Source organism: Herpailurus yagouaroundi, unplaced genomic scaffold, assembly GCF_014898765.1.
Source record: "Herpailurus yagouaroundi ecotype Mexico unplaced genomic scaffold, PumYag 166, whole genome shotgun sequence".
Lineage (NCBI taxonomy): Eukaryota > Metazoa > Chordata > Mammalia > Carnivora > Felidae > Herpailurus > Herpailurus yagouaroundi.
Genome location: NW_024412407.1, coordinates 22,517,766 through 22,531,431, shown reverse-complemented (window position 1 = coordinate 22,531,431; position 13,666 = coordinate 22,517,766). Strand labels below are relative to the sequence as shown.

Below are 13,666 nucleotides of genomic sequence, written 5' to 3'. Positions count from 1 at the left end.
GTCCTCCCCGGGGGGCTCCTGCTTGATAGTGACGCGGCTCGCCCCGGCGCCTTTGCCCTTCTCGCGGTCCGGCCGAGCCTCGGCCTCGCCGCCGTAGCCGCTGTCGGTGTCCGTGTCGTTCTCGGCGGCGAGCTCGGCGCTGGGCTGAGTCCGCTGGATGACCGGGACGCAGTGGGCGAGGGGCTCAAGCTTCTGCCCGGCGCGCTCCAGGCAGGGGGCGGCCGCAGACCCTGCGGGGGCGGCGGCCGAGGGCGCGCCAGTGCCTTTGCTCAGAGGAACCTGTTGAGTCAACAGCTGAGGGGTGGGCAAGAACTGGGTGGCCACGGCGTGCAAGTGGTTGATCAGCTGGACACACCGCTGCTCCCTGGGCGTCCAGCTCTCAAACCGGGAGAGGTATTGCAAGACTTCTTTGGCGCATGTTTGAAATCCGGAGTGGAACGCATCCAAGTCGGACTGAATGGGCGATTTCAGAGATCGCTCCCCTAGGATGAGGAAGGGGTGGGGGGGGGGGCAGAGGAATGGAGGCAAGAAGAAAAATACCGACGTTAAAACATCTGCTTATCACGTGGGCCCTACATTGACTAAAGTGATCTCGGTTTTTCCTCTGTATTCGGGTGATATAATCCACTGGTTGCCGGGCGGGGGGGGGGGGGGTGGGGAGCAGGGGGGCGCTCTACTCCCAGCTGAAAAACCAAAGTGGAGAGCGCAAACGCCACTTTAAATAAAAATCTGAGTTCTGCTGAAAGCCTCTAGGATGCTTCGGGAAATGGGCACTTTCCAATGAAGGGAAAGTATAAGCAATTTAACAAATGAGACTGCGCTCATGGGCCCAAGGAAGGAGGAGGGGGTGGGGGAAGAGTCCTAACACTGCCCCTCTGTGGGCTACCCGGCTTCATCAGGGTGGGTTGGCCTCCCTGAACTGACTTACCATTCTGTAAAGCAATTATCTTCTGATGCTGCTGCTCGGTTAAGGCTGTTAAAGCTTTTAAGTGTTTCAAAGTTAATTCCAATACTACCGCTTTCTCCAGATGCCCCAGAGTCTGCAGTGGTGCAAAAAAGAAAGGGGGCACTTTGGTTACTTAAAAACACACATTTGGCTCAATCGGCTCTCCACTCAGCACAGCAACTTAAGCAAACACTTTGAAAGAAGTACTATTCCTATACTTCTTAAGCTTTCCAGAAGACGAGTTATAAATGATTTCTTGCCTTCAGTTGTGAGCACCTACTCTTGAGTTTGTGGGAAACTCTACACTACAGCCCAAGTCGTAAGGCATATGATATTTACATTTATTCTTGTATCTCTGGGAGTAGTACCAAGCTATTAACACGCCCTTGGAGAGCAGCAAAGAATGAAAATGTACATCTTACTGTCAACTTCAGATGTTCAGGCAGTAAATCTTTCAGCTGAGCAATGCATTCATTAATTCGATCTCTTCTTTTCTTTTCTATTAATCTGTGCGGTAATTTGTAGGTATCCTTAATATACGACAATCATGGAAAAGAGAAAACAATAAGCTAAACATTTATTGGATAAAACAATACCCCTCCCCAAAACCCCCATATTATGTGATAAACTATGCCAAGAAAGCTTTTCCTTTGGACTGTTCTGAAATGCAATTTGAATTCAGGTATGATGTTTAATCTCCCCCTGAGAGTATCCAGCAAACCACTTAAAATTCACAGTTGGGGAAGCTCAAGGGCTGGAATATATTTGCGGGCAGAGCTTCGCTGTGAAATCAATGGCCCTAATTAACTATCCAGGCAGGTTATGGGGAAACATCGGAAACTTACACTTACCTTGCTATCGTCTCGCTTCATGCTCCTTTTGGGCTTACACATATACAAAGAGGAATAGTCCAGTCTGCAAAACAGAAATCAGCATCAGGCACCCATTCGGGGAGGGGCACTGCCGTTGCCCGCTCCATACCACTTTCTGGAGAAGGAAAAAAAAAAAAAAAATCAAACTGAAGCCTAGACAGATATTCGCAAGGGTGCGTGCACCTTACCCTATAAAATCTCTATGTTCCAGTAACTGTCTCTCTTGCAAATGAGGAATTCCTTCGTCCATGTTCAACCGCTGTCCGTTTCCTCTGTTTCGATTTTTGGGGTTCTGTTTTATAATCTGTGGGACGATAGCTTTGGGAGATCTTGGGGGGATCTGTGCGTCTCCAGTCTCTCTCTCTCTCTCTCCCTTCTTCAGTGCAGTGTTGAAAGTGTGAAGCAGTTGGTTCCCCCCCCCCTCCCACCGCGCTCGCTCTCTCGCACACACGCACACACACGCACGCACACTCGCGCCGGCCCCACTGCGCTGGTAGTTTGGTCTCACTCCGGGCAGTGTTTGGCCACAGGGCACGCGCGTCGCCGGCCAGACCAGCACCCAGCTCACGTGCGGAACGTACCATCCGCGGTCCAGCCCGGAGGGGGGCGGGGGAGGAGGGGCCGGGCCGGGGCGGGGGGGTGTCGGGAGCAGGCTGCGAGGGAGGGCGAACGGCAGGAGGGGGCGGGGACACCTGATCAGGGCCACCGGAAAGGAAAAACAACTTCAGCCAAGCTATTCATCTTCCCAAAGGCGTTGCAGTCAGCTGGGGGAGGGGGAGGGGACGCCGGGGGTGCGGGGCAGCCAGGGCTTCCTGGGCTTGGAAATGCTACTCCTTCAATTCGCCCGTCATTACGGTGCAGGAACGTGAACGTGGCTTTTTGCTTCGCCACCGACTGCGCTGTTGGTTTGGACCAGAGAAAGGAAAGAGAAAGAGAATTCGCGGTGGGTAAACTTCAGTCCCGAAGGAAAATTTGGAGACTTGTTTGCTCACCGCTCAGTGGCCTGGGGGGCGGGCTGGCCCAGGTTGGAGGTGGCCCCCTAATGGGGCAACTTGAAATCCGCTCCCTGAAGGATTTAAGATAAATGGAAATGTAGTCACTGGGTCAGAATGTCGCAATCCAAGTGTCTTTCGGCGACACGGTGTCCCTGGGCCACCCAAACTTCCCGCAGGAGCCGGAATTGCGGTGCCACTAATCACAGAAGCAGATGACGACGTTTGGGGCCTCTGGTGCTCCCAGAGGAACGCGGCGGGAGAGAGGGGGGAGGAGAGGACGAGAGGGGCTACCGCGGAAAAGCAATGCAGCTTTATCACTCGCCAGCTAAACTCCGTCGCCCCTCATCGCCTCGGGTGGTGCTGCGTGCTTCTCCTCCCCACGCCCCCCCCCCGGGATAAGCGACGCTGGGAGTGTGCAGAACCCACGTTTACTACCGCTGGCACCTCCAAAGCCTCCCTCCTTAATCCTGTCTCAAACGGGTACCAGCACAGGGCCAGCAACGTGATCCGACCTGCCGCTGCTGCCACATCACTGCGCGGGGAACCCGTGCGCGCGCGCGCGCTCGCCCTGGAGCGGCGGCGCCCGGTGCTGGGAAGCACAAGCCAGCACGAGCCGGGTTACCTATCCCCAGAGCCATCCCGGGAGCATGACTCACTGCTATCGAGAGTTACCGAGAGGTGCCCGGAGATGCGCACTGCCCACGCCGCCCGACGCAGCGGGCGGCCAGGGGCCTTGGAGGCCACGGGCAAGCTCGTCCTACGGGACTCCCAGGGCTCCCGCCCCGCTGCTGCCGCTACTCGGCTCTGCTGGGGGTGGATAGAGAGAATATATGTTGATCTCTCTTATATAAGTAGAAAGACATAAAACCAAAAGTCTTTCCTTCCTGCAGCAAACGTAAGATTCACATTCTGGGTTATCCCCGAAACCTTCATCACTGCCAACGGCACGTGAACCAAGGGGAGAAGTACGGCGAAAGCGCACGCACCCGGGCGCAGCAGGGACCGGGGCCGTCGCTACGTGTCCCCCCCCTCCCCCCAACCCTACCCCTGGCCCCGGCCCGCCCCGCAGAGCGCGGGTTCCGGGGACGGATCTGGGTCGCGGGAAGCGGCGGCTGGGAGGAGGTCACGTGTCTGCGGGAGTCGCGTCTCCTCCCAGCCTCCAGGAGCCGCCCGGGCCGCGGCCGCCGCGCGCGCTGCTGCAGTCTCCAGAGTCCTGGGCGGAGACGCGCCGCGTCTGGCTTCGTGACTCCCGCGGCTGCGGCGGCGGCGGCGGCCCAGGCTCACCCCGGCAAGAGGAGACGCTCGCGGTCTGTCCACTTCATCTGTGTAGAGAGCCCTTTAAGGTCTCTCGACTTCCTCAAATAGGCGGACGTAGTTTGCATCAAACAGACAATTTTTATAATGATAACACTTAAATAATGTTTAAATACTGCCTTTATCTTAAACCTCCATCCAATCTCTCTCGTTTCCAAGTCATTGGGTAGTTAATTCTCTTTAATGGGGAGGGCAATTTGATGCACTAAGAGCGGCGTATCCTTGCAGTGCTATCCTCTTGTTCTAAATTGGCCAAAAAACGGGGGTTGGGGAGTGGTTGGGGAGGATGCCTTTAAGATGAAACCTCCCCTTATAGGTTTGTAAATGTTTGAAGTAGGAAGAGGGTATAAATATTTGCTCCACAGCTAAATTTTCACTTGAAAAGCATAGCTGGAGTATTTAGTGAAAATAAAATAAAGACTGGATCACTTCATCTTGGCCTTGTTGGTAGAGCAGACAAGACACAAGGCAGACGTCTGACTAGGGCAAACCTTAGGGACTAATTCTGGGGAGGACTCTAAAGCAACTTAGAACAGGAGGAAAAGGGCGGGGGTTGGGGGGGGAGAACAGGAGGGAAAGGGAAAGAAGACTAGTGGATCATGGGTGTGTTAATTTTGGATGTACACTTCTCATAATTTGAAGACATAGAAGCCTGTTGCTGCAAATGAAGCCTTTTGTGTTATTACTTTGATCTCCTCTCCCCATCATCCTGTCCCAAGCTTCCCTACTTCTGTACACATTTTTGTTTTCTCTTCCATTCCTTTCTCTTTCTGATACCCAGCCCAAACTGTGAATGCAGTCATTTCTAATTTTTGGTTTCCTTTGTTATTCTCAGTTTTCCGTTTCTTCTGTCTTTCCTTTCCATGCCCACCATTTTACTCATTTCCCTTTTTCTTTTCTTTTCCCTTATGTCTTCCTCTTCCTACCTTTTCCCCATGAAATATCTGTTTTTTCTCCTTTACAGTTTTTCTTTTATCTCTTATTGGCCTTTTTTTTTTTTCTTTAACCATTCACCTTGATAACTCTTTTTTTTTTTTTTTTTTTTTTGGGACAGAGAGAGACAGAGCATGAACGGGGGAGGGGCAGAGAGAGAGGGAGACACAGAATCAGAAGCAGGCTCCAGGCTCTGAGCCATCAGCCCAGAGCCCGACGCGGGGCTCGAACTCACGGACCGCGAGATCGTGACCTGGCTGAAGTCGGACGCTTAACCGACTGCGCCACCCAGGCGCCCCCATCCTAGTGCTTTTATTTTTTATTTTTAATTTATTTTTAATTTATTTTTTTTAACGTTTATTTATTTTTGGGACAGAGAGAGACAGAGCATGAACGGGGGAGGGGCAGAGAGAGAGGGAGACACAGAATCGGAAACAGGCTCCAGGCTCTGAGCCATCAGCCCAGAGCCCGATGCGGGGCTCGAACTCACGGACCGCGAGATCGTGACCTGGCTGAAGTCGGACGCTTAACCGACTGCGCCACCCAGGCGCCCCCCTTGATAACTCTTCTTGCTTATCCACTTCCTTTAAAACCTGAGTCCTACTCCTCTTCTCAGATTCTCACCTTCTGGAATATGAGACATAGTTTAATATTTGCTGCAAGGAGGGTATAACAATAGCTAACAACTATGTGGCATTTACAATTAGAGAACCAGAAACTACACTAAGGGGCTTTTAATGTATGAACTCATTAATTTTTCCCACAACCTTGTCAGGTAGATACTATTATTGTCTCCATTCTACAGATGAGAAAATAGATATGTAGAGAGATTTCAAAAATGTGCCTATGCTCCCAGACCCAAGATATAAGCACAAGTGGGCTCCAAAGTCTGTGCTCTTAACTATTATTACCCCTTGTTGGGGTAATAGGACCAATAGGGAATGTTGACTGGCTGTTTAAAGGATGTTTTAAAAAATTTACCAGTGTCAGGGTGCCTGGGTAGCTCAGTGGGTTAAGCTAAGCCTCTGACTCTTGTTTTCGGCTCGGGTCATGATCTCACGGTTTGGGAGTTCCAGACTGGCATCGGGCTCTGCATTCACAGTGCGGAGCCTGCTTGGGATTTGCTGTCTCTCCCTCTCTCTGTGCCCCTCTCCTGCTCTCTCTCAAAAATAAATAAATAAAAACTTTAAGAGAGTTAACAAAAAAATTTACCAGTGTCAGTATGCGCATTTGTTGGAGTGGGGGTGGGGACAGTGTTGGAAGAGAGATAGGGAAGGGAGAGATGTTAGCTTTGGGATTGAGAAAGCAAGGTATGAGGAGAAGAAGGATGGCAGTCTGTGTTCAGTGAGTGATTCGTTTGGCACGTAACTCCAAATTTATTGATTTAAACCCAAATAGCCTAATTAATTGTTATAATTTCAGACTGATGGACACAAAGAAGTACAGTATAGACAAGGCTAATGGTGACCAGCTGTTCACCATTTCCACTGAGCAAACCAAGCCAAACTCTAATGTGAAGACTTCAGGTTAGTAATAGCAAAAGTTCACCTGTGGTGAGGTTAGAAAGGACAAAAAAAAAAAAAAAAAAAAAAAGTTCCCTAACAAAGGAACAAAAGACTAGAATGCCCTCTTTGGGTATGTTTAAAAATAGGTTGAGTCTTATCTTTTTAGGAAGATTTAATGCTGTCCTGCTGAAAACCAAGGAGATACAAGATGAGCTCGAAACCCCTTTGAGCCTATAATTAAAGAATTTTGTGATGGCTTGCTTTCAGTTAAAGATACCCATGCTTGTCCTTTTAATAGGTGGAGGGGAGGCTGCTTGCATTGCTTTGCTTTGGTTAAGTAGGGAATCACTACCTATGGAGACGCTAATGAAAGGGAACACTTACCCCAGTTCCCACCCTTCCCCCTACCCCCATGTAAGTATTCAAAGGGCTACACTCATTATATTCACCTTGTGACTTTGGAAGGTCTTATCATGCTTACTTGCAAAGTCTTGGATTTCCAACAGAAACTAAACTCTCCCGAGAGAATTAAAGTTTCCATAGAGAAGAGAGGTTTTCTGCCTTAAGGATTCTTTAAGACCTACCACTCTCCTGGAAGATGACTATGGTGTTATGGGACTCCCAATTTGATTCAAACTAAGCATCCATCTCCAATAGCTGTAAAGACCCCAGATCTGCCCAAGGGTATGAGCCTTCTTGCCTGATGGGCTGTGAAAATGCCCCATTAGGTGGGCAGATGCCTTTCTTAATCACCTCTGTTTTGGGTGGTGGACAAAAATGTATAGTCACCCTGTATCATTTTACATCAAAAAGGGAAATACGTCTCACCAAGCAGAGTTCATAAACATTGGAAAGTTTAGGGTTGATGCTAAAATGAAGGAGGCGGGGGAGCAGACAGAGTGGGATGATAGATTAGGCATAAGTGAAAGCTTCCCCTGGAGTCCTTTCTCTGGGCTTGCCCATTGCTCTTAGCTACAAAAAGTTAGTGTTGTCAGGCACAGCACGGAAAGAAGGCCACCTCATAGAAGGATCTTAAAAGGGAGGGAAACCCCAGTGCTACTCACCAGAAGCTAAATATAACTTTTAAATATTGATAATGCTCTTTTGTGAAGGTACCGGATTTCATATCCCAGAATAGAAGGTAGGGTTTTGCAGTTCGGAACTCAGTGAATTAGCAAGCACAGCACAAGAGTCTGTTTAATTTGTAAAAGAACTTACTGTAGACTACCAATTAATGTGTCTGTGGTTGTAAATATACACATGAATCACGTTTTATATGTGTGTTAACACTGCTTGAGGAGTTTGTAAACTATTAGTCTTTGCATAGCACCAAGGAGCAGATAATATGAAGTGGAGGAAATGAATTTTATTGCTGCTGGAATGATTTGTGTTTCTGTATTCATGTGATTATCACAAACATTCGTGTAGGTGTTACTGAATTTCATATATGCTTCAGATTCCTGAAGTTCTTACATACAAAAAACAGCTAGGAGAGAGACAACTAAAGCCTACAAGTACAGGGGGGAGCTCCCTGGCTCTCCTCTCTCTAAGTATCTGGCTCGTCTCTCCAGGTGCCCCTGTGCTTACAATACCTATTAGGCCTGGAAAACTGGAGTGAGGAGCACATGACAAGTCCCTAAGAATTTCCACAAAGTGATTCCTACCTTCCTCTGGATTCTCCTGGACTAGCTGGATAGTGGAATCCAGAGAGGCTACATGAACATGGGGTCTGTTGACTCATTTCCCACCCCCCCCTTGTTACTGTTGATGAAAACTGTACCAAGTTCTCAAAGAGATTCATATTTATGCATTGTGGGACACAAATAGGAATAGGATATACTAAACAACCATTTATCTCATCTGTCCATTATAGGTGTGATCCTTGAATACTGATTTCATATGGTGTCTGCCCAGTGCAGAGAGCTATATGCTAAGAGACTCTGGTACTTTATAAAGGCAACAGAAAGACTAGCTAAGGACGATTTAATCTGCACTTAGAACTACTGGTAAATGTTATTCAATAGTTAACTTAAAGCAATAATGCGTATCTAATTACCCAAAAAGTAATAAGGTTCTGATATTAACTTATAATCCTCATTGACAAGGAAACTGATGGAAATCTAGTTTAGATGTGAGTATCAGTTAAGAGCTGCATTTGATTCAAAGAAACAGCTTAAACATATTAGGGGTTTCTTTTTCTGTCACATAAATGAAGCATGGAGGAAAAGAGTCCAGAGGTAACCTGAAGTTGTAACAGTGCTGTGAGCAGCTCAGACTTCTGCTTTTCTGCTCCACTCTCCACCAGCTTCCATCCATCCTCAGGATTTCCTCATGGTCATAATATGGCTGCTGGTGCTCCTGCAGGGGACGACAAAATGGTGCCTGGTAACTGAGAAAACCTCCTATAAAGAGCTTTTCTTATAATTTCCACCCAATAACTTCTGCCTATATCTATGTCAAATCCTATTACAGGAGTGCTAGAAATAGAGTTTTCTAGTTGAGGCTCCCCCACCAATGTAGGGGTTCTTCTAGTACAGAGGGAGCAGAGAATGGATATTCAGTTGGCATGAGTCATCTCTGAGGTGGTCTGATTAAAATAAATGGCTGGTTCAGGTCCTCTTTTTTTTTTTTTTTTTTTTTTCATCAGTGGATCTTTTTTCTCTTCTATGCCATATGTGTTGGCAATGTCCCTTTGTTGTATGAGGGTACTTAATACCAATTTCAGAAAATTTTCAGCCTTTCCATCTGCAGTTGTATAAGCTTAGCTAACTCCTTAAGCACATGCTTTTTAACATCTGTATTCTTAAGTCCTAATAATTACAGAAATCTGCTTAGGGAGGGAATTTAACGGGGTTTGCTCTTCTTCCCGTAGAATGCAAATTGTGCATGCATGTTTTCTGGGAAATGATTGTCTTCCCTTTTACGTAGTAGCATCTGTCCTCTGGTTGTTCTGTCTCCATAGCTCTGCCTTCTGCCCCTGGCATTTGGGTGGAAGAAGACAACCCCCAGCAGAAATGCACTCTCTGATAGTTTCTACCTGCATGGAGCCAGGATTTTACTCTTCATCTACTTCGAACCATACTGTTGTAGACCACAATAGCTTCAGCGTAGATGAGGGAGGAGAGAAGAGGGGGGTGAGTGCAATAGAATGGGAACAGAGGGACCAATCTCAAAGGCTGGAATTAAAAAGTGAACCCTGTAAGAGAATGCAGCTCTGGAGCACTTTCGTATGCCCAGGTATTCAGACACTTGTCCTACGAACCTTATTTAGTTCTCTGGACTCTTTGATCTAGGCACCATGAACTCCACTTTGCAGATGGACAAACTCAAGTTTAGAGACTTTAGGTAACTTGTCATTGCCATGTAGCAAATAGGGAATCTAAGGCCTGAGGTTCCTATTGTCACTATCTGGTCTAGGGTTCTAACAACCACCTTCTCCTCTCAGCCCTCAGGGGGATACCCCACCCAAACCTTCTACCTTTCTTGGTAAAGCCCCCCTAGGTCACAGGAGCCATCAGCAGAGGCTGGTTATAATTGCTGAGACAAGGGGAAGAGGGTGGGGTGAGGCATTCTTGATCTTGTGCAGTGGTGTCCTGACATTTGAGTTGGAATTCTGGGTGTATCTCCCCGCAGACAGCTGTGTGGATGAGAGTTGTGGTTAGTCCACTGGAATATTTACTGTGCTTATAGATGCTGTGCACTGTGATGGGCACTGAGGATTCAATATTGAACCTTGCCTTCAACGACCGTCCAATCCAATAGATCAAAATTTCTCTAAGAGGAGAGATCACTAAGGAAGCTAAGTGGTTATCCTAAAGCCATTTCCTGTTCCCAAGGTAGTACTCAGATGCCTCCTCTTTGGTGCATTTGAGATACACTTACAGCTATGCTTCTCTAGTAACACACTTTAGAAATCACTACAGAAAGTGTAGTCAGTGGCCTCAGTCTATGGGTAAGCCCCTGTTCTCCTGTAATCAAAACATTCCTGTATGCAAAGAAAATGCTGTCTGCCCTGCTCCTGTAAACTGTCTAGACCATTATTACCCTCCCCTGGTTTGGCCAAACTCCCTGATGTTGGTGGGAATGCTCCTTCAACAGCATCCTCTGCAAGTACGTACAACTTCACTTTATGTGCTCTTGATCTGCAGTCTGTGATTCTGTCATCTTCTATTACCTGTATTGTGACCTTCTCTCCTTTTGGCTTAGTGTTTGAACTTTCTCTCTTTGAACTTTGCCCTGTGGATTAACATTTGGTTTTCATCCTTGGTGCTCCACACCTCTGAAGTCCCTGATAAGTAGCTCCTGTTCCATCCCAGTCCTCAGCCCTCACCCTGACCCCAGCTGCTGGGTCATTGCCCCAAAAACTCCCTTTTAGGTTGAAATTTGGACACAGCCTGGCTTAATTAATTTCATCTGCTCCAGAGCTGGCTAGAGCAGTTTTGAAAAAGATGATAGCTCATTACAGTGGCTCATAACCTCCAGGGTACAGATTTTTACATCCCGCAAAAGGGCACATCTTTTTCACCATCATGCTGTCAATTTCTTTTGTTCATTTTTGGTCTCGGCCTTTCAATCTGGAAAGGGGCCTGGCTGGGCTAGCAGCTTGGGGAGGTCTGATGTCCACATCCCTTCCCAGCTACATGGGACCAGATGGCAAAGTTAGCAAGATTGCCTGACCTTAAAACCAAAATCTCAGTGGTCATTTTTGACCCCTTCATCTCTCTCACTCCCTCCATTTAGTTAATAACAATGTCCTATAGATTCCGCTTCTTAAATGTACCTTGAATCCATCCTTTTCCCCATCCTCACTGCCTGCACTGTGGACCAAGCCCCCCTAATCTCTCACCCCAACTACTGCAAGAACTTACCTTCCTAACAGTTGGAGCTTAGTAAGGAAAACAGAAACCACTTCAAATATTTCAGGTAGGAGGGACTTAACAGGGGGGATTAGAAGTGTACATAACCTTTGGATACATAAGCTGGGGTAATCAAGCCTGGGAGAAACTGCTGCTGACCTCCAGCAAATGTTGACAGTCAGAAGTTTAATGAAAACCTGGATGCCACTGAGCTCAGCTGCCTGCCTTGCTGAGGAGGCTGACCTGCAGGAGCTTGCCTGGCAGACTCTGTGAGCCTCACGTGCACACAGCCGCCACTGAAGGAATCCACTGTGTCTTTTCCACTTTCCACATCTTGCACAAGGGCCTCTTATTGGCACAGTCTAAGCTGGAACCCTGCAGGCAAGGGATAGTGGAAAATGTCATTCCCAAGCTTCTTGCCTGGGATGAGAGCCAGGTGTAGAAGGCAGTGGTACTGGTGCTGAGTTGACAACTGACATCTCACACTCCATACACACTAGGTACACCCACTTTCCCCCTCCACCACACCTAATTCAGTTTTAAGTTATGACCAGAGTGATCTTTCTGTCCATGCCATTCCCTTGATCAAAACCCTTTGGAGGCATCTGGGTGGCTCAGTCAGTTAAGTGTCCAACTCTTGATTTTGGCTCAGGTCATGATCTCACAGTTCAAGAGATTGAGTCTCTCATTGGGCTCTGTGCTGAGCAGGAGCCTACTTGGGATTCTCTCTCTCTCTCTCTCTCTCTCTCTCTCTCTCTCTCTCTCTCTTTCTCTCTCTCACTCTCTCTGTCAAAATAAATAACATTAAAAAATCAAAATTTCAGTTTCTCCAGCAAGCTCTCTCTGAGCTCCTGGATTAGACTTGTCTCCTTCTGTAAGTTCCTTTGTACCTTGCAATTGTCTTTGATAACATTTATACTGTTGGAAAGACTCATAAGACTTTTCAATGTTTGTATTCCACATTCCACACTAGTTTGTAAGCCCCTCCAGGGACAGACACCTGAATTATTCACTGCTGTGTCTCCAATGCCCAGGACAGAACTGAACACAGAATAGAAACTCAACTGTTTTTTGAATGACCTCCTGCAAGTGCTCCACCAAATCGTCTATGAACTGAAGCCTTGTTCCAGCAGAGGGCTTGAGTGACAAGTCACAACCCAGCCACATAGCATTTGAAGAGTCCTCAGACCTGCTGGAAGTGAGGATATAGTGTTGGCTCCTACCTTCCCTTCCCCCCACTAGGACTTTCATATAGTGATGTGGCTCTCATGGGCAGGAGCATCTTCACTCCACTTGGGGCACTGTGAATTTCCTTCTTGGCCTCAGTAGGCATGTGAAGACTAGGAAGCAGACAACATGAAGGACCATAAAGCGCTCCTAATGTAGCAGGAAACCCAGGAGCCTGGTAGGGCTTTGAGTGGCATGGCAGGCAGTTCTGTTGGGGGTAGAACTCTGGAACTGCTGCCGGTCACTGTGCTAGGGTGGACACGTTCTATGACCAGAAGGCAATCAGCTCTGCCAGTGTGCTCCCTAATGGCTGTGGTGAGTTGGCATTTCCCAGTCTCAGAATCATACTTCCTTTCACAGCATGCATGACCAAGGCAGAGAGACTTTAGGGGTTGAAGCTGGTCCAGCTGAATATTCCACAGGTGCTCCAGCGACCATGGATCGGCGAGGTGACATTCAGGGGATGGTTCTCAGAGGCCAGAGGTGGGGAGGGGGTGCAGAGTTCGGCGTGACAAGCCATATTTACAGGTCTGCTGGGCTGAGTGGATCCAAGGAGGGGGTCCTGGGGCAGTGCCAAAGAGCTTGGTTACCAGGAGTGCAGAAAGAAACAAGCACTGTGCCAGGATGTAGGAGTCAAGCCTCAGACTGTGGAACAAAGTAGGAGTGTTGAGATCCAGGAAGCCACTCCATCAGAATGCCAAGCTGGTAGGCACAGAGGAGACAAGAAGTGAGAGGTCAGTGCAGACAAAGGAGAGCTGGAACAAGACAGGGGAGGTAGAGACCAACTTGGGATGAGACCCTACTGATGTGGGGGAATTCTCTTTGGGGTGGTCAGTCTTGCCCCTGATAGGCTGGAAATATGGGGAGGACAACTTCGACCCTCATCCACAAATCAACTTTGCATTATTCCTGGCACTTAAGATTCATGAAAACAGAGGTCCCATTTTTCTAATAATGTATTTGGACAGAAAGCGTTGATTTTCTTAAGCATGCAGTTGCAAGATAAGCCTGCACTTAT

At 48.0% G+C, this 13,666-nt stretch overlaps 1 protein-coding gene and 1 long non-coding RNA gene across 2 annotated transcripts in view; one reads left to right on the top strand and one right to left on the bottom strand.

Annotated features, from left to right (window-relative positions):
• Positions 1-2,417, bottom strand: part of BHLHE41 (basic helix-loop-helix family member e41) — a 5,146-nt gene extending 2,729 nt beyond the window's left edge. Inside the window, 6 exon segments of the mRNA XM_040487864.1 lie at positions 3-482; positions 929-1,040; positions 1,369-1,476; positions 1,798-1,861; positions 2,007-2,188; positions 2,190-2,417. Of these exon segments, the coding sequence (XP_040343798.1) occupies positions 3-482; positions 929-1,040; positions 1,369-1,476; positions 1,798-1,861; positions 2,007-2,188; positions 2,190-2,402 (1,159 nt within the window). The 5' untranslated portion in view covers positions 2,403-2,417.
• A 222-nt stretch (positions 2,418-2,639) lies between these two features.
• LOC121038802 (uncharacterized) lies at positions 2,640-6,670 on the top strand. The gene is made up of 2 exons (XR_005794515.1): positions 2,640-2,761; positions 6,483-6,670. It is a non-coding gene; the product is annotated as an uncharacterized LOC121038802 (long non-coding RNA).
• Positions 6,671-13,666: the final 6,996 nt, after the last annotated feature.